Source organism: Polypterus senegalus, chromosome 11, assembly GCF_016835505.1.
Source record: "Polypterus senegalus isolate Bchr_013 chromosome 11, ASM1683550v1, whole genome shotgun sequence".
Classification (NCBI taxonomy): Eukaryota; Metazoa; Chordata; class Cladistia; order Polypteriformes; family Polypteridae; genus Polypterus; species Polypterus senegalus.
The window spans coordinates 59,814,720-59,836,405 of record NC_053164.1 but is presented as its reverse complement, the minus strand read 5'-3'; the positions used below and the strand labels follow the sequence as shown (position 1 = coordinate 59,836,405).

Genomic DNA, 21,686 nt, shown 5'->3' with positions numbered 1-21,686 from the left:
AAAACAAACAAAAAGTAATCTGCCCTTCTTGTTGTTTAGTACTAAAGGCTCCCAATAGAAATTTGTTTGATTCTGTGAGGTTATTAAAGAGTCTTATGAATACTCTTAATGACATGTCCATCCTTTACACAGAATAACATAAAATTGTAACAGAAAAAGGGCTGATGTTTATCAAAGTATTACTTCTAAAAAGAAAAGAAGAAAGAAAACAAAAAATGAAGAACCAACAGTGAAAACTTAACCTTTCCACTTTTCTCTGCAGGATCTAGGTAATACTGATTGTAAAGAAAACACAGAATATTTGGAAATACACGTTTACAATTAAACATAGATTTTAAAAAAAAATTAAATATGAAATATATCAAACAAACATCCCCTAACAGAGTAAATATTAAATAGTCAAAAATGACAAGTTCACTCAGTTCCTGTTAGTGTTAAAAGGTTAATAAATATGTTAGTATAAAACACGTAAAACAATGTAAGATCTCATTGTATAAAAGATAACCTGATGGGAAGTGTGAGCAAATTTGTTTGAGGTGTCGCCCCATAGCAGTTTCTGAAAAGGCTCAGTGGCTTGACCTCCTCAGCAGACTCAATCATTCTTTTATTGTCATTTTGATTACACTTTCAAATATTTTTGTCTTTAAAATAGCTGAAATCCTATTGATCATAAGTCACATTAATACTTATGAGTGCACAGGAAGCACTCCATGGAGCAGATTTGTGCATTAGAACTGGTGCTGGGCTGTTTGGTGCCCTCCCACTGATGTAGGTGTTAGTACGTCTGCATTACTACCTCAAAATTTTGGCTTTGGACCAAGCCATTGCCTTTATGGACTTTGCAGGGTCTCCTCTGTTTCTGTGTGGACTTTTCTCTGGTACTCCAGTTTTCCATCTACCTCCTGTAAGACATGAAGATTAGGTTGATTGCTATTTCCAAATTGGTCCTATGTAAGTGATCCCCATGATGGACTGTTGCTCTGTCAAGGGCTGGTCCCTGCCTTGTGTATGAAGCTGTTGAAATAGGTACCATGACTATGAAATGTGTTAAGGGAGTCTAAGAATTTAATGTTATATTATAGTACTATTACCTCTTTAAGAAAAAGAAAACAAACTGGTTGATTTATTTTTTTTTTCACAGAGAAAAGTACTGTCAGCAAACCTGAGGGTGAGTAGAAAGTTTGAAGGTCCTGTAATGTTAGAGTTACGCTTTGGCTTTTTAACATATGAGGTACTGTATATTCAATTTTCCAACAGTTAAACCACTTGTGTTGTCACGTGCAATATTAATCATGATCAGTAGAGCTGATACAAAATTTAAATCTCCCCAGCTCATGTGACCTTTGCTTCTCAAAGTTATTTTTTTCCTCCTCTGAAAACATATTTCAAGTTCAGTTCTAAAATGTACAATATGTCAGATATTTAAAAGCATGGGTCTCTCTGAGGGAAATATTATAGTGCTCTTGGTTCCTATATCATTGCAATAAAGTGTTAGACATGCATTACCATCCCTGCAAACAACGCAAATAAGGAAGTATAGATGTCCACGGTATATAGTACTGTACATCAATCCTTAGCCACATTGCATTTCAGGATGTAACTGTCATTTCAAGGTTAATTTTATAAAACAAAAAGTGGTTCTTTCTTCCTGAAGTGATAGGACTAACTGTACAAGGTACAAATGGATTCATTTGGAATGTGCATTGTGAATAAACTTGCAGCCTACTGAAGTTTGAAAAAAAATACTAAAACATATTTAACTACATTTTACAATGAGGTCTTGACTCTGTGTGCTGTCATTAACTTTTACATCCATCCATCCATCCATTTATTTTCCACTGCTCATCCAAAGCTAGATCTTGGGAGCAACTTCTTAGCAATGAAGCCCATATATCCTTTTCCCTAGCCACACTTGCCAGCTCATACTATGGGATCCCAAGGCGTTTCAAGGTTCTGAGATATAATCTTCCCAGCAAGCCCTGGGTCACCTCCCAGCTGGCTGAGGCTGTAAAACCTCCACAGGGATGTGTCCAGGAGGCATTCATATCAGATGCCCAAGCCACTTCAATTGGTGCCTCTCAATGCAGAGGCTCAGTGGCTCTACTCCAAGTCTCTCCCACTTACCTCCACTTCTCATCTGATCTCTAAGGGAGAGCCGAGCCAACGTGTGGTGAAAGCTCATTTCAGCAGCTTGTACCTGTAATCTCATTCATTTGGTCATTACCCAAAGCTCATGACCATAGGTGGGGGCAGGGACATAGATTGACTGGTAAATCGAGAGCTCTCTTCTGACTTAGCTCTTTCCTAACCACTATAGATCAGTATAGCGATCGCATAATTGTGATCGCTGCCCCAATCCATCTGTCAGTCTCACCATCCCTTTTCCCCTTACTCAAGAACAAGACCCTGAGATACTTAAACTCACCTCCCACTAGGAGAGGACATTCCACCCTGTTTCTATTGAGGACTATAACTTCAGATCTGGAGGTGTTGATCCTCATCCTTGCCTCTTCACATTCGGTCGCAAACATACCAATGCGTGCGGGAGTTCACAGCTCAATGAAGCCAACAGGACCAAGTCATCTGCAAAGAGTAGTGACGCAATTATAAGGCCACCAAACTGGATACCCTCTCCCTCCCCAGCTGTGTCTTCATATCATGTTCATGAAAATCACAAACAGGATTGGAGACAAAGCACAGCCCTAGCGGAGTCCCAGACTCTCTGAGTATGAGGACACAGCTCTCACAGTGATTATACAGGGACCGAATAGTCCTTATTAGGGGCCCTGGGAACACCATACTCTCCCAGCACCCCCCACAGAATCCCTTCAAGGAACACCAGTTGTACATCTTCTCTAAGTCCACAATACACATGTAAACCGATTGGTCATATCCACATTGTTCCTCTTGGATCTGAGGTTGAATGACTGGGTGGAGTCTTCTTTCTAGTACCCTAGCATAAGCTTTTCCAGGGAAGCTTAGGAGTGTGATTGCCTAATTGTTATAGCATACTCTCTTGTCCACCTTTTTAAAAATGGCGACCACCACCCTGGTCTTCCACTCCAATGGCACACTCCCTATGACCATGCAAAGCTGAAAATGTGTGTCAGCCATGACAGCTCAACAATGTCCAGGGCCTTCAGCATCTCTGGGTGGATCTCATCCAACCCTGGGGCTTTGCCACTGCGTGAATTGCTTACCCACCTCAGTGATGTCCCTCCAGAAAATGGGCATCAGTTTCTATCTGTGCCTCCTCTACAAAGGGCGTGTCCATCGGGTTCAGGAGTTCCTCAAAGTGTTCCTTCCATCACTAGACAACATCCTCAGTCCGAGGTCATATGTAAATGAAAGCTAAATTTAAAAAATCATATAAAAATGATCATTTATAGACTGTAACATTCTGTACAAATGTGTCTTCTTTCTGGAGTTTGCATCTTCACCTTGCATATGTATGGTTTTTAGAAGGGGTTTGATTCCTTTCTTGCATCCATCACTCTTATGATGGGCTTTGGATTTCCTTGACCCTGATTAGAAAGAGAGGGTGTAATGAAAATGGATAAATTGGGAGCCCATCACCAGGACATATACTGTAATGTGCATAGCCAGAAGCTACTTTTTTCACATTTTTCTGTACTTTCATATTTAACCCATACAGCAACAAACACTTAGTCAAACATCTTATGGATATTTTGTTTAAAAGCTTCCAACACATTCTCACTTTCAACTCATTGTCAAGAGAATTTTACAGGTGATTTTACAAAAAAATATGTTTTATCAAAAATGGCAATCCTTCAATCTATAACTCCTTTCACATTGAACTCCATTTCAATATACGTGATGACTTTATTGAACACAAAAATCCATTCATGCAAACATCTTTTGCATCTACCTCTTCTAAAACATTGATAAAGGGAGACAGAGTTTATTCCAGTAGCTCTGGGCCATGTACCAAACCCTTTCTTTTATATAGTGCCATTCTATAGTCAACATCACTCCAAAATGCTTAATAATTAAAGGCCATGCTGATTACTTCTATGCGGTGGGCTGGCGCCCTGCACGGGGTTTGTTTCCTGTCTTGCGCCCTGTGTTGGCTGGGATTGGCTCCAGCAGTCCCCCGTGACCCTGTAGTTAGGATACAGCAGGTTGGATAATGGATGGATGATTACTTCTGTTTTGTAGAAAAAAAGCAATGTCAGCAAAATTAACTCAGACTTCAGATCCTTATGGAATAACATATATTGTCTTTTTGTAAGACCAACAGGACAACTTCTCACTCATCAGTATTACTAAAATAGTTGCAATAACTTAACAGGTTCCACATATCTCTATAAGCAGAGGAAAACCACATGGATACAAGGAAAACATGCAGTTTATCTAGTTTATGGATCTGTTTCAAGACACAAGGGTGATAGGCAACCTTGACGGTAAAAAATACATCACAGGATACATTCATTCACATACCCACACTTGGGCAATTTTGGCTTACTCTGAATGTTCTTACATACAAATTTTTAGATTGAAGGAATAAACAAATACTACATTTTAAAATTATTTCATTTCTATAGAACATCGAAAATAACTTATTTTCAATATGAATGAGAGAACAAACAGATAATTAAGTATTAATCAGACTCAGAGTCACTATAACTTAAAATTTTTAGAGATTGGTAATTAACCTAATCTGGATACTGCAAAAGGTGCCAGACATGTTAGTCAATTTTTATTATGTCATCTTTTTTTTCAGTGAAGAGTCACGTCAGCAAAAGCAGTTCAATGCGTAAGTAAAATATTAAGTGTGGTCACTACTTTTTTTTATTTATTCTGTTGTGGTATGTAAAACTTTGATATCATGCTGATGAGCTTCTGTTTTGTTTCCTGTGTTCAAAACACTCACATTTCTTATTCCTTGTTGCTATATTATGTGCATTGTACTTCCAGATAAGCATTTCATTGGTTTTCAGCTCTCATGCAAACATTTCTCACCCTTATTACTAAAGACAAAATCAAACCTGTTTTTTCAGGGCGAGTTGCAAAGTAATTTGACTGAGTCGCTGGGCATATCACACTAGGTGATTGGCTTCATGAGCGCACATCTCTGAGAACCTCTGACTTAAAATTGTATCAGTGAAGGCTACGACTGAAAATCTCTGGAAAAAGTCATGTTATGTGACATAGTTTTTAGTCATTTGTTTAGTGATATGGCTTCCCACCTCAGTAACACCATAAGCACTCCTCTGCCTCACATCCCATATGTTTCTCTCTGATCCTCTGGCCTGCCTTTGTCATGCAAGTTGAGTCCTTGCCTTTATTTAAATTTCAACCACAAACCTGCAGCTTTATTGAGCAGATGGCTTTGTAATGATTGATTTATATTTGAGCTAATTTGTTTCTGTTTCTGCAGCTCTTTCATACTTATTTTTCATGGCTGTGGTCATATTTTCTACTAGCTGTTCTACCTGTCTAAGAAAGGTTGAAATCTATGTAATCAACAAGGATGTAGGCATTAATGTTTGCAGTGCACCATCTAATAGAATGAACTGTACTTTGAATTGCATGTAGTAATAAAATGCATTGCATTTATCATTCCAACAGATGGTGCATCACAAACATTTGAACATTCCTAATGTTCAAGCATTGAGAAATTCCACATAGAAAACAAAAGTTCACTAGAATTATATGTCAGTTCAATGCAATAAAAATATAAGAACCCTTTGACTTTGTTATTTTAATTCTGTTGGATTTCTCAGTATTTTGAACCCCATTCATCTTTTGACACTATTACTTTTGTCTCACGGTCAGTCTCTCTTTTTCCCTTTCCCTTTCCGGGCAGCTAAGAGACTGGTTGGTCTTTTGGCCTTGGAACACTTGAGATTTTTATTTTGTTGCTGTTGTTGTTTTGTCCTCCTGGCCATTTAATCTTATTATTGCACCCGTATAGAAGAACTCTGCATTTCTACTAATTATATATCTATGTTATGTAAGCCCATATTGATTTCTACTTGTTATTTATTCATTATTATCCTTACCTAATTTATTTTGCTTTACTTTTCTTGTAATTATTTCTTTGGCATTTTGCAAAGTACTATGAGCTACATCTTGTGTATGAAAATGTGCTAGAGAAATAAATGTTTTGTTTTTTTTCTGAGACATTCAAAACAGAAGAGTTTTTGAGCCTCATCCATGGAACCCCTCCAGTTTTACTCCCTTAACCATTTCAGGGTAAAGCCTCTAGCAAACCCAGAGTCCTCATCTTAGGGCTTTCCCTGCTGGCCTGGTGGTCTTGCAGCCTTGACTACATCTTTCTTTTAAGGGCTTGACAACCCCCAGATAGCCTGTTCTCCATAATATCCAGCAGGGGTCCACAGGTATTGTGGAGAACCGTCTTACTGCTATCTTTTGATCTGGTGGACTTCTTTTAAGCTACCCATCGAGACCCAATGCAATTTTATTTATGTATGTGTTCTGAAACAATTGTTTTGAGAGAGATTAACACTGCACAGTATAAATGGTAAAATAAAAATAAATATATTTGCAATCTACTAAAATGTACATATTACAGTAAAATGGCACATATACAGTACATTGTTTAGACAAAACTGTTTAGCAAAAAGTATATTACTTCATGTATTGTTACTATAGTATAATATTTTTGGTGCTCACTATAATAGTCACTATGAAAAATGAAGAATTCACTTATTGAATGCAAAAATCTTAATATCTTGTAGCATTTGCCAGCCAAGGCATGTTTTTGATTTTTTAATTTTTTTTGTCTCTTCATTTTCAGGCAGTGTTCCCAAACAAACAACTTCCACCCATACTGGGAAAAGTAGGTTAATCTGTGAATCTAAATGTTTTTCATAGATTTGTAACTATCTGTGATTTTTAGGGGACCTCAACACTGTACTAGTATAAAACCAGCCTGCCTGGGATGCCAGTTTCCTAAAGAATCCACACACACCCACCCTGAGAAGTGTTGACCCCACACCCATATAACTGGACCACTTTAGGTTTGCTTGAATAATGTGGCGACTCATTCATTTAGAAACACCAGTTCATTTAGAAACACCAGTTCCTTGGACAATGTGTCTTTATATTGTTAGGGGCTACTGAAAGACAACATGTACCCAGAAAGAACACAGAAGTCACACCAGTCATGAATTTATATAAGTTTGTGCTGGCAGCTAGCATGTCTAATACAGTAAATTATATCAAGTTGGAGGGCCGCAAAGAAAACTCTTTCATGAAAGACACTGTAATCTCTAGATACAACTACTAGATTTCTAAATACAATCTGCTAGATTTATTAATTAAATTGTTCAAGTCATCAAATAAAAATAAATAAAACAATTAGTTCACTCTTCCCCAAGAATTATAGCCAGAGCCAAGACAAAAGAAACTATATTCATTATGGCCCCTGAAAACTGAAACATTAACATTAAAGGCTTTCAATTATTTCTATACAATACGTTAAAAAATAGAATAGTGTTAAGTTCACCCCTGTAGTACTAGGGTGTTATACTATGTTAGCCATTATTATAGGCTCCTCGAAAGCTTGCATATTGTATTCTTTTTAGTTAGCCAATAAAAGGTGTCACTTTGCTTGACTTCTCACTAAGTTCATCCCTGAAATGCATATCAGTTTTTCTTTTGCTGAATTCCTCGTGTACCTCATTTCGACAGAATGTGTTAAATAAAAAAATATCATTTGCTTCCCTCACAATTGCATTACCTTTGATGCATTCAAACCAGCAGTTGGAAAATCTATCTGTGTTAGGTTTCATATGAGCTGAGAGACACTATAATGACACAGAATGAAACTTTTTAGAGTTTTCCAAATCTCCAAGAGAGCAAAGAGATACCCAGTGATACTGCCCAGGTCTGCCATTTGTTCTTGAGGGCAAACTGTTCAAAAACATAAAGAAAAATAATCCAGTTTATTTGATTTGATCACAATTGTGGCACATCTACTATTAACTTGTAAAATTAATAAAATATCTGCATATTTATGTGTATACTTTTATCCCATTCAGCATGTCAATAATAAGCAAAAGATGAGAAGCTGCCAAATGGGCACAAGCTTCACATCACTAAAGTGCTTTCAGTTTAAACGCAGCATGCTACCACAATGACCCTTACTCAGAAAAGTGGAGTGAAAATAAATAAATTAGTAATCTTAAATTCATGTAATTCTAAGGTATTTTCTTAGACTAGGCAGTAATGTAATATGCACATTGGAAAGGATTAAAATACAATCTTGTGGAAATGAATGCAACTTTTTTCTCCCCTAGAAAGCAAAACGTCATCACATCTTGTGAAGAGTAAGTTGTTCTTAAATGTCTATTATATCAATTAAGCATAGAGAATTGGGATTTCTGTTTAGGTTTCTGTTTTATCTGTATTTTAATATATTCTTGTGTATCATGGAGAGTGGGGACAGCTGCATGTTACTCAGGCATGAAAGTATTTCACTGTATTCTGTTCACATAACAGTTGCATTACTACTAATATTACTACTTCTACTACTAGAACACTGGATTGCAAAAGTGAAATTAGAAGACTTTAATTTTATAATTTACATACATCATGTGTCTAGCTATTTACTTTGGAATCTAAAGTCTTTTAAATTGTTCTTCACTTGGAAATCAGGTTAAAGACGGGTGGATGTAAAACACAAAGCAATTGTTGACTAGCAAAATTAGTATACTAATTAGGAAATATAAATACAGAAGGATTAGGAGAGGAGTTAGTCAGATTCTTAACACAACAAAGGTCTAACCATAAATCAAACAAAAAGCTCAGAAGAGAAGAACAAGATGAAAATTGAGTGCTGCTAAAAACCTTGAGAATAACAAGACATGACAGACACGGGGGTAATGTAACAGTTGTGTGTATATGAATCTGAAGAACTTGTATATAAACATAAGTTTTTACAATTAAACAGACTCAAGTGACTGGCATTGGCTGTAGGAAATGACAGTGGGAAATGTGGAGTGAGTGTAATCAGTGACATTAATAATTTTAATAAGGAAATGCAAAAACCAGTATGTTTAAAAACAACTCATAATGTGTTTGTTCTGTTAACAGAGGAATCATCTCAGAAAAAAGCAGGTGAGAGTTTTCTGTCCTTTGATGAGTTTACTGTATATACTGCACACTATGAATATATAGTATACCATAAACAGAATATTATGTTTTCTATTGAATATCTTGCTTCTACATTAATATTTCTCTGTAACTATACATTAATTTTTAGATGCACTGGTGAAGTCTGTTTAACAAACACATATGAAAATAATTGTGGGATTTGTTCAATGTGTCTGTGGCTTTATACAATAGATATAATCTGCAATGACAGAAAGGTATATCACATGGAAGAGGTGCTGTATAATAAGAGTACCACATTTACTGTATGGTATAAACAAATATGACAGAATATACATCATTGCCTTATCAGAGCTCCAGTGTGTCTCAATGTACATATTAAATAAAGCTTAAATTAAATATTACCAAGGTAAGACATATGAGAGTGATATGTTTCATTTAGGTATTTTATCAAATATCATTAAGTTAAGAATCTGATCTTTATTCTGATGAATACAGTGAACTTTGGCTTTCCACTTTTCAGTAATTATGGTGTAGGTGTTCCCTAATTTTAACACATAACTAATAAAAGTGGACATATTTTATTCTTTATCATCATGAATTGCTGGATTACATGATGTGGTGTTCTGCTAAAAAACAAGTGCAACATAAAATAATATAACATTTTTAAACCCACTTAATCCAAGTCAAGGGCATGGGGTGCTAAAGCCACCTCAAGAAGGTCAGATGCAAGTTAGCAGCCAGCCCTGGACATGAACTCAGTATCGCACAGACTTCGTCAGGGAAATACACACAAGTTTTTTCTTCTATTTATTTATTTGTTTATTTATTAATTTTAAAACTATCTGTGCTACCCATCTAAAAGAGTTGAAATCTAAGTAGTCAAAGTATACCTGAGTGTTAACGTTTGCAGTCCACCATCTATTGCAATATATTTTGTAATATATGTAGTAATTAAATGCATTACTACAAATGTTTCTTTTGTGCCACCTGTTTATCTGACAAATGCAATGCATATGTCTCTATTATATGCCATTTGGTACAGGTTTCACAAAAGCAATGTTGATGTTTGTGACGCGCCATTGATTGAAATGAAAAAATGCAGTGCATTTTATTGCTACATAAATCAAAATACAGGACATCTCAAACGTGTACAAAACATTTAATTAGAAAAGGGGGCACAAAGGCAAACACTGCCTGTAACATTTCTTTAATTTGCATCCAGGGCACTGTCTGTGTATTGTCTGCATATTCTCTTCATGTCCACATACATTTTCACTGGATTCTCTGCCACTTATCAAAGAATAAACTGTTCTGATATGAATTAATACAGGGCTGTGTGTGAATGTGGCCTGCAGTGGATCTACCGTATGTCAAGGCCAGACTTAGCTTCTGCACTGCTACTGGTATAAGCTCTTTATAACAAAGTTAAATGTAGGCTTAGAGAATGGGGTACTGGATTTTAATAAATAATATCTATTCACTGAAGTGAAATGTGACTGTGTGGTGTGTTTCAAGCACTTAGAAGATGCTACTGGACCTCAAATATCACTTCTGCACACGCATTTTGTTGCTGTTATATGCTCCAAGCATAAAACGATATAACATGCATTATCTAAAAAATACAATATCCATTTTTTTGTTCAGAAGACATTAACAGTTGATTTAAACTTGTTCCTGAAATTTAAAAAAATGATGTTATGAATTATTTTTTAACTGCCATATGGTATTTATTAATTCTGCCTGCTATCTGCATGAGACTAACGCTAGCCTTTTGATATGAAATATTGAGGCACTGTTCTTGTTTTCTTAACAGGAGAATTATCCCATAAAAAGTCAGGTGAGAATGCACATCTTTTCTTTCTTTTCCAATTCAGTCTATTCTTATAATGCATTGCTTGCAAAGATTATTTGTCCAAATGTGTTTCCTCGATGCCGTGTAAGTGTCAATACAGAGTGCACATACAGTACACAGTTGTCTCAAATCATATCACCCGATGTAGAATTTTTGACCATATTCGTTGTTTTGTATTCTAATGTACTTTGCAGAGTGTATTGTACCAGTTTCTTATTCTCAATGGTGGTATTTAAAAGAAACATGATTTGACTGATTGCCATTGTTACTGCACAATTATCTTTGCCTCTTCCCAATTATCTTCTTTTTGAAGAGAATTTGATTGCCTCCAGTTTTAATATCTTATCTGACTGCTTTGTAACTTTTTTTTACATTTACTGTATACTGCTCACAATTTCTTTTCTCATAAGCAAGTCAATAATATTTGCTAAGGTCACAGGATACCCTTTTCTATAACCACTATTACAAATATATGTAACATAATACAAATATGAGGTGTGCATACTGTACATTGTAAAAGGGGGATATATCACCATTAAGCAAAATATAAAAAATATCCTTCTTGGTTTTATTTAAGCAAAGTAAAAGGATACATAATCAAAGGGACACACATATTATAATCAAAATAAACATTTGAAGAGAGCTCATACACTAACTTACTCACCTTTAAATTAACAAAATAAAGTCTCTCATCTGCTTTTATTTTTCTATCTCTCTTTGCTTCCATTCTTTTAAACCTCCACTGCTCCATCAGTTGTATTGATTCCTTACCTTTCTTTACCAGTAAGCGTCTCAACCAACCATACTTTCGAAATCCAGGACCATCCCAAGGTTACTTTTGAGGTCATCCAACACAATACATCCAGGATAGAAAACTTTAATATTCAAAAAGCCACCTTTATGCCTTCTCTTTTACTTAAAGAGTAATTTATCTTTAAGCAATTCTGAGGCACTCTATAATGTACTGTTAGTTTTCACATTTTTAAAGCAGGAATTCACCACTGGAACCTTTATGGCTGAAAAAATCCAGTAGCCTTCCTGCAAGCGCTGCTTAGATTTACTCTCTTTCTCTAGATAAGTGGAAACACCCGGACCCTTACAAAATCTGAAAGCCCCCTTGGGCACTCAATGACTTTCAGATGAGTTCATGGCTTACCAGTGTTTTTTTTTTCTTTATATATATTGTAAATAAAGCACAGCACAAAGATTAAAGTTTGAGGCACCCTCAGACAAAAAGTGTATGTATTATATGACAAAATAATAAGCATTAAGTTAAAGGTGTGTTGCGAGAAAGATGGTGAGAGTGCCAGTTATGAAGTTGTTGGGGTGGAAGGGACAGGTCCAGGCCAGAATCAGAACGTGATGTCATGTGCCCGTAAGATGTTGCTTTCTGCAACAGAAAAGGAGAAGCATTACAAGACAGCAGCAACCCTTGTCTTGGGGTGGAATTACAAGAGGACAAGCCCTGAAGTTGTAAGGGTAAGCATGGGTGTGTGACTTATATATATACTTATATATATATATATACACACAGTGCATCCGGAAAGTATTCACAGTGCATCACTTTTTCCACATTTTGTTATGTTACAGCCTTATTCCAAAATGGATTAAATTAATTTTTTTCCTTAGAATTCTACACACAACACCCCATAATGACAACGTGAAAAAAGTTTACTTGAGGTTTTTGCAAATTTATTAAAAATAAAAAATTGAGAGTTCAATATGGCAGGCGACAGTGGCATCATACCATCGAAATAAGTACGTACATCGGTTTCGGTTAGCGCAGGGATGCCGCCTACCAAATTTCGTGAAGATGGGGCCATAAATAAGAAAGTTCAACATGGCGGACGTTGTTGACCGTTATCGACCGTTATGACTGTTACATGTAGAATTTCGAAATGAAACCTGCTTAACTTTTGTAAGTAAGCTGTAAGGAATAAGCCTACCAAATTTAGCCTTCTACCTACACGGGAAGTTGGAGAATTAGTGATGAGTGAGTGAATGAGTGAGTGAGTGAGTGAGTGAGTGAGTGAGTGAGTGAGTGAGTGAGTGAGTGAGTGAGTGAGTGAGTGAGTCAGTGAGTCAGTGAGGGCTTTGCCTTTTATTAGTATAGATATATATATATATATAAATATTGTGGCGTCTGACCGGGACGCCCCTTCGTTATATGCTCAGGGGGAGCAGCATAGATGGTGCAATACCTCCTCCTGGACACTAGATGGCCACCCCCCCTGGGTTGGAGCGGTGCCTCGGTTTCCCGCAGGGCTCCATGGGAATTGCAGTTTTGGGCAGCCCTGTTGCGTCCCACAGGCACCACCGGGGGGTTCTGCAGCTGGAACTCCTGAGCCTTTGTGGACAATGTTTTCACCACACCCAGAAGTGCAGCTGGTATTCGGCAATCAAGCTTCTGGAGCACTTCCGGGTGAACTATAAAAGGGGCCAGCAGCCACCACTCAATGGCCAGAGTTGGGAGGAGGAGGACAAAGCTTGGAGAGAAGAGGGAGTGAAAAGAAAAGAATTAGTGTGGTGTGGTTGGTGGTGCTTGCATATTTGGGACTGTGTTGTGCCTATGAGGATTACGGGGAAGATGTATCCCACAGGTGAAGAAAAATAAAAGTGTCTTTATTTTATACGTGCCTCCAGTGTGAATCTATATTGAGTCGAGCGCTTATATACAGTGTATATACAGTATATATATATAAATTGTGAATTGTAAAGCATACATTATAAAAATAGAATGAAAAAGAGTCGATTTCTGCATATTTCTATTACATATAGCTAGATTTAATTAATATGACATCAAATTTCTTAAGGAGTCAGTTTTGATATGTATTAAATAGACATTCCAAATTATAAAATGAAATATTATGTGTAAATGGCATGGACTTTAATATATATAGTATGAATTGTATGTATTTATAATAAATTTAGTACTGGTCTATTTTTTTTCATTCTGAGGAGAAATTGTTAAGAACACCGGAATTTTATCAGTCCAGCAAGTATACTAGATATTAATCTGAGTCTGCAATTCATTTACTCCCATTCAGTTCACGCACCATCATAAAATGCGGTACAGAGTAAACACTGAAACAAATAGTGTAATAATGAGATGCTATATTTGTTTTGTTACAGGAAAATCATCCCATAAAAAGGAAGGTGAGAATGTGCATTTTATCTTCTTTCCAGTAGAATCCAATTTTATTATGCATTACTTAATATAAATCATTTGTTCAAATGTGCACCAAACTGAAGTAGTCAATCTATACTAATAAAAGGCAAAGCCCTCACTCACTGACTCACTCACTGACTCATCACTAATTCTCCAACTTCCCGTGTGGGTGGAAGGCTGAAATTTGGCAGGTTCATTCCTTACAGCTTCCTTACAAAAGTTGGGCAGGTTTTATATCGAAATTCTACGCGTAATGGTCATAACTGGAAGCAGTTTTTCTCCATTTACTGTAATGGAGATGAGCTTGAACGCCGTGGGGGCGGAGTTTCGTGTGACATCATCACGCCTCCCACGTAATCATGCAGTACATAGAAAACCAGGAAGAGCTCAAAAAAGCGCTTAAGAAAACATGCATTATATAATTGAGAAGGCAGCGAAACAATAAGAAGCGAGCGAGTGACATATACAACCATATTCATGAGTTCTGTTACTTCGGAAACAAAGCACGATGTAAACCTACACTTTAAATTAAGTTCATAGACAGGCTGCCGCTGGCGTTTGTAATTTAGTGCCTGCCCATATAAGGCCGTCCGTCAGCGGCAATCCAATAGCAAACTGCCACGGGTAAATATTCACGGGTGAAGGACTGTGCTTATGGAGAGGAAGATGAGATGGTCAGGGTGGTGTTTGACACAAACTCAGCGAAACTGCGAGAGAAAGTTTTAAGTGCCAGGACTAAGGTAACATTAAATACAGCCACGGACATAGCACGAGATGGCACCAGCACAGCTGGGAACCTTCGATGCATGTACACCGAGCGGCTCACGTGAACTGGCGCAGTGCACAGATAAAAGGCAACAGTTCCAAAAGCGCTGAACAAAACCGAATTACACAATTGAAAAGGCAGCAAAAATATGAAGCGTCTGATAAGCATATTCATAAATCCAGCTACTGCGAAACAAAGCACACGGTGGAAAAAGTCAATGTCCGCTAAAGGAAGACAGTGTAAAAAACCCATGCATGCAGTGTGTCAGGTCTCAGATAAAGAAGAAGACGAGCTGTTTATTGATGCAGTAAGAAACGAATCAATGAATGAAACCTGTCATCTTTACAACGATTGACAAACACGGAATGTAACTTGAACACAACACATCCTACAAATACGAACCTGATTGAAAGAAATAATGATAATCAAATCCTTGATGACAGCAACACTCAGTAACACTCACAAAACAAATACTGTATATTGACAGTCATGTTACGTTATTTTTAAAATGTTCCCTTTTCTTTTCTACCTTTTTAACACACTACTTCTCCGCAGCGATACGCGGGTATATATATATATGTATATTTATATATCCCGCTCTACATACTCGAATAATGGATACTTTATTCGCCATCAATGATTGTTTTGGTAAAGCCATACTCAGTGTATTCATTAGATGAACGGTAAAAAAGTAAGAGCGAGGGAGGATGACTCATTGAGGCATGCAGGCTGTAGTCGCGTCAACTCTATCTGAATTGCGATCACATTTGAAAAACATATCTTTTCAAGTTCTATTTAGTCCATATGTGTCAAACTCAAGGGCGCGGGCCACATCCGCCCGCGTGTAATTATATCCGCCCGAGATCATTTTATATACTGTATTATTGTTATTAAAGCCGGGTATATGAAGCGCTGGTAACACAATAAACTACAGATCCCATAATGCAGCGCTTCAGCTGCCTTGCATCAGGGTAACCTGAATGCAATTCAGAAGATACAGAAAACAGCATAATTAAATAAGAATCTGACACTTCAGCGGACGTTTTAACCCGTGCACAATCACAAAGTGATTTCAAGTGAAGCTGCTTTTATGGGAGACACAAATGCACCAGTTCACCTTGCCCCACTTTCCCTGTTGCCAAGTACTGTTAAACCAAGTCGTCACTACGGTGTTCCCAAATCGCACTTTGCTGATAAACTGAGCGCACTGCGCACTGAGTTTGCATGGCGCTTTGGTGACTTTGATGAACAAAAAAAGTCCGTCTACATGCGGCTCGAACCTTGTGCATGTTTGGTAGCACATATCTGTGTGAGAAGCTCTTCTCAGTGATAAAGACTAACAAAACAGCACACAGGAGTCGCCTCACTGATGAGCACCTGCAATCCATCCTGAGAATCTCCACAACACAGAACCTCACAGCAAACAGAAACGAACCTGTGGCCAAAAAAAGATGCCAGACGTCCAGCTCTAAAATGACATATGAGCAAAGACAACTGAATGATTTGATTTGTTATTGCACGTAAGAGCGGGAGTCAACCGTTTTAACAAACAGCGTATTGCACTGATACGAAATAGCAGTGTGTGTATATATGTAGATATGTATGTATATGTATATATATGTTTATATATGTGTGTGTATATATATATGTATATATATATATATGTATTTGTGTGTATATATGTGTGTGTATGTATGTATATGTGTGTATATATGTGTGTGTATATATGTAGATATATATGTATGTATATATGTGTATATGTATAGATATGTATATATATATATATATATGTTTATGTGTGTGTGTGTAAATATATATATATATGACAACAACACTCATCACTCACAACAGTGACAAAACAATTACATTGACAATCAGGTTACGTTATTTTCAAAATGTTTCCTTTTCTTTTCATTGCTTCTTTAACACACTACTTCTCCGCTGCGAAGCGCGGGTATTTTGCTAGTAATGCAATAAAAGTTAAAGTGATTCAAAACAAGACAATAATATTGACATGCAGTGAATTGAAATAAAAAAATAATAACATCAAGGAAAAAGAAGAATATTTCAAATTCCAAAAACTTTACTTCACAGCCCTAATTGCTGATTACTCATCGTCTGTGATTACCTAACACTGAATGTCCTCCAAAACAATAGGAAAATTTTGTCTTAAAAAAGTTAATTACTTTCCAAGAAAGTAACAATAATTTATTGACATATCAGTTTATTATTATTTCAAAATATATTTACAGACTCATTTATATATGCTTAATTAACTTTTCACCACTTTGATTTTCTATAACCACTCATTATCTTGTATATTATTTTGTATGCAAATTGGGGAACAGCCAAATGTCCACATAGCTTAGCTCCAGATGAAATCTTAAAGCAGACGCTTAGCACGAATAACGCAAGTGTGTTTTGTCAAAAAAGTTAAAATTTCAATGAAAGTTACTAGTCAGAGATCTGTTTTCAGCTTACCCATGCCAGTGTGTTGTTGTTCCATAAAGAAACATATACAGAAGAAGACCAAATTACTCCTGTCAGCCAGAGTGTAGCACAGCTGTACTTGAAAGTGGGAGTAGAATTTCAAACCAAAAGAGCTGATAGGAGAAGGTATCCTTCCTAATTCCCTTTGCATAGTCCCCATTGACTCCACATTTGTTAGTTAAAATTTCCGGTTCCCCGACAAATGCGCGATAGACATATGCGCCCCGACAAAACCGCGACCAACAAATGTGCGCCGACAAACCCGCTAACTGGTTTTCGACAAATGCGCGCCGACAAAATTGCGAGAGAGACCAAGAGAGTGGGACGCCCTTGCTGCAATTTTTCCTACATATGCAGGGCGTGATCTTAAGGACTATCTGCATGCCGTGCTGATGGCATGCTGCGTCTCATAATATTGACTTCTAAAATAAACATTATTATATATGCTTTAAACTAGTAATTTATATTTAATGAAACTTTCGCGATTTTTTCGGGGCGAGTTTGTCAGCGCGTTTTAATCGGCGCTATTTTGTCGGCGCGCATATGTCTATCGCGCAAATGACGGGTCAGAAAATTTACACCCAGACCTGGGATTATATTTTTGAATTGGTGTCATACACTATAGATTGACTCTCCACTTCTATCAGTGAGTAGTGGTCAATGACATCAGAATATAAAGTTAGATTGACTTGAGGAAAAAGACACCTTTTGAGAACTAGTGGGACTAGCATTTTGGTTTTGATGCCTGCTTCTTGATCTTTTGGTTTTGACTTTTGTTGCAGTTAAAATTATAATCCATTTTGGCAACTTCTTTTTGCAGTAGGGAAGTTTCGATTTTAAAAAGCTTTGCTTATGCTGTGACTTGGCTGAAATGCTTGCACTTCGGTCTGAAAGTATTATTTTTAAAGCATCTCAAGCATTATTTGTAAATTACTAGAATAAATAATAACCCTGCTTTAATCCTGCTTTTAAGTTTGGAGGATTATGTTTGAGATAAAATATAAACCTAGCATCTAATGTGGTCATTCTTCTTTTGTTTCCTATTTGTAGAAGAATCGTCACATAAGAAGATGAGTAAGTGACTCTTACTTTCATTCTTTCTGACTAAAATGGCACAAAAACCTTTTTTTAAATGCCACAAGGTTTTTGGATTGTGAGGAACTATAAGTTAAATCAAATCATTTCTAACTTGCTGGTTTTTACAGAAGCAAATGCAAAAATGCACTGCTGCAGTACAAACATGTTTCTATTCAGTGGGTTCCACTGCATTATCTGTGCTTAGTTTTACTTTGAGTACACACTATTCATTCTGTACTTGTATTACATTTTTTGTAGAAAAGCATAAGGCAAGGGGAAGTGGACATTCTGGTGAGTATATGAACATTGAACAACTGGACATTACTGGCAGGAATATTGAAGGCTTCTATTATAGCTTGTTATATTGCAGACTTTGATAGAATAAGAGTATTAATATATTTTAAATATATGATGCTGAGCATCATGGCGTCACAGTACTTACTGTTGTTACAGTTCTGAGGTACTGAGCTTGAAAACTGTCCCTGGGTGGAATTCCTTCTGTTGTATTAGTTTCTTCTCACATCCCTAAGAGCTTGACTGGGCACTCTAAATTGGTTCAGCATAAGTCAGGTTTTTGGTTTTTGACCTTTGCTCTGTACTTTAAAGTAAAACTCTGGCACCCCTCAAGTCACTGTGTAGGAATGAGCAGATTAAAAAAATGATGAGGCAGTGGACGCAGTATCACAGGACCTTTCAAGTAAGTAGAAGTGAGTGTCATTACGATGGCTCCAGTACTAATATAATGGGAAGATAATGTACAGTGTAGTTAAATAATGTACAGGTAAATAATAGCATTACAACATTGATTTCTATTTTATGGGAGGCAAGGTGCATGCCTGTAATTACTTTTTAGGTGGAAGAGTGACACTTTACTTATATTGTAATTGTAATTTTCAGATTAGTTTTCTGACTTCTGGGTAAAAAAAAAGTCACTGAGTCAGCTGCATTGTATGAGAATACAGGGGGCACTTGAAGATCAACAGTTTAGGTCTTAAGGAGGAGACTAGAAATATTGATGACATTTGCTTTGACTTGAATATAATATGCATTGAGATTTTCAGGAGTCAGATCTTTACAATTTGATCACAAGTAGACTATTGCAATATACTGGCGGGCATATTCTTCATAAAGTTTTTGCTCTGAATTTCTGTACCTCTTAATTGTCAGATCTCATAAATGCTGTATGCCTGTAGGTTTGGTGAATAGAAAACACATTGATTTTTAGTTGTGTATTCATGTCATATCTTAAAAGGATGTTGTTCTATTGTCTGGTTGTGCAATACCCTTAACAGATTAATACAAATAAAATAATTGCCATTTATACTTTACTATTTAACATCTTTGATTTTATCTGCAGGGGAAGTTTCTGAAGGGATGGAAGGTAAAAGTAGATTTTCCTTAAGATTATAAAAACTTTAAAGTATTACATATATTTTTAGATAATATTCATGTTTTATGGGCATAATGTTATAATGCATTCCTCCAGATAAAATTTGACCTTTGCCATGTATTGTCGATGTTTCCTTGTGTAAGGTCCATTGCCAGTGCAGTATCTACTTCTTCTTGCAAATATAAATATAAAATTAATGTTAACATAAAGTTTTAAATAGGAAATAAACACCAAATTTAAATGTATCTTTATCATAGTCTGTCTATGGCTGAGCCCTGTTATCAACCAGTTGGCATCTTAGATAATTCCTTCAATCCCTGAGCAAATTATAACATCTTGATACATTATATATGACTCCCTTATAATTATTTTTATTCTCTTACTACAACAATCTCTTTATATTCCAAAATTTTGCATTTTTAAATGGTAGCATACTATACAACCATAAGTACACAGAATAAAAATATTCACAAGGTGAACACCAACAACAAAGAAAAACAAATTTGGTAATCCATGTACTTGTTCAAGCAATTTCTTGACTTTTGTTTTCTAAAATTTTTGTCCCTACCAGTGATCCCACACCCAACTTTCCTCCAGACTCAGCTTATGGTGGTTGGCTTTCAAAACCCATCATATGATTAGTGATTAATTCTAGACAGTTTTAAATATGAACAAATTTTGTTCTAATCATAGTCTATGGAAAAATGTAAAAAGCCAGGCTGAAGAGAACGAGGATGCACCAACCCTTAGTAAAACTTTCACTGCTGCCATCTTTTGGGTGGAATGCAAATGCATGAACAACTTGTAAACCCCAAGGAGGTAGACTGTGTCTCCATGGTCTTTGACTCTAAGTGACATTTAAAATATCTTTGCACAAGCAATGTTTTCCCTTTGTTAAAAAAGATTGAATAATATATAATATATAAAATGCAGAGTTGACTGACTGATTCGTTCATTTACTCATGAACAAAAACACTTTTTCTCGTTTACTTAAAAAGCTGAAATTTGTCAGGATGGTACATCTAGTGTGGTAAGTATCTGCTAGGAAAGGACATTTTTATATATAAAAATTTAGGGTAACCCCCACCAACAACAGAACAACTAAATACCCCAAAATCTCAAAAATGTTTTGACTGATTTGATTGAAATTTGTTGATATTATTGAAAAAACAAAATTAGCTAACACAATTTTTTATTTGTCTGTAAATGGTTTAATTTGTTGATATTTATTAATATTATTTTAAATTACATACTCTGTGTGATGCCACCATGGAACTTTATGCAAATGATTGATGAGGCAGAAATAATTGATATCAGCACTAGCCAATAGGGTGAATGGACAACTGAAGAAGACATGGTATCCTGGACAGGAAAAACCAGACATAATTTTGTTTGCCATGTACAGTGAACTGTGAAATGGGAAAGTTCAGTGAAGCAGTAGGTATCCACTAGGAAAGGACATTTCAGTATATCAACAGGAAAAGTAAATACTCCAAAATCTCAAAATACATTGATGAATTGAATTTTGGTGAAGGTATAGAAAAAATAAATTAGTCGGCATGAGTTTTGTTTTTATCGATACATTTTTTATTTGCTGATATTTATAATATTATGCTATCTTACATTTTCGGCACTGCACTGAGAGTGTTCTGTATGCAAATGAAGGACACAGAAGAAGTGGTTGACTGGTCACATAAATAGCACTAGTAATCAATAGAGTGAATGAATGACTGAAGAGGGGCGGAGTCCTGGACAGGAAAAAAGAGACATGATCACTTTGTGAACAGACAAAGAAAGTTTTGGGAAGCTTAAGGAAGATGCAAAGCTCATTGGTTAA

At 36.3% G+C, this 21,686-nt stretch overlaps 1 protein-coding gene across 1 annotated transcript in view; it reads left to right on the top strand.

Annotated features, from left to right (window-relative positions):
• LOC120538557 overlaps nucleotides 1-21,686 on the top strand; it is a 174,712-nt gene that overhangs the window by 117,113 nt on the left and 35,913 nt on the right. The window contains exons 32-41 of the mRNA XM_039767952.1: nucleotides 1,142-1,168; nucleotides 4,745-4,777; nucleotides 6,785-6,826; nucleotides 8,289-8,318; nucleotides 9,085-9,108; nucleotides 10,919-10,942; nucleotides 14,090-14,113; nucleotides 18,433-18,456; nucleotides 18,718-18,750; nucleotides 19,817-19,840. Coding sequence (XP_039623886.1) covers nucleotides 1,142-1,168; nucleotides 4,745-4,777; nucleotides 6,785-6,826; nucleotides 8,289-8,318; nucleotides 9,085-9,108; nucleotides 10,919-10,942; nucleotides 14,090-14,113; nucleotides 18,433-18,456; nucleotides 18,718-18,750; nucleotides 19,817-19,840 — 285 coding nt within the window. The remainder of the gene's footprint in view (nucleotides 1-1,141; nucleotides 1,169-4,744; nucleotides 4,778-6,784; nucleotides 6,827-8,288; nucleotides 8,319-9,084; nucleotides 9,109-10,918; nucleotides 10,943-14,089; nucleotides 14,114-18,432; nucleotides 18,457-18,717; nucleotides 18,751-19,816; nucleotides 19,841-21,686) is intronic.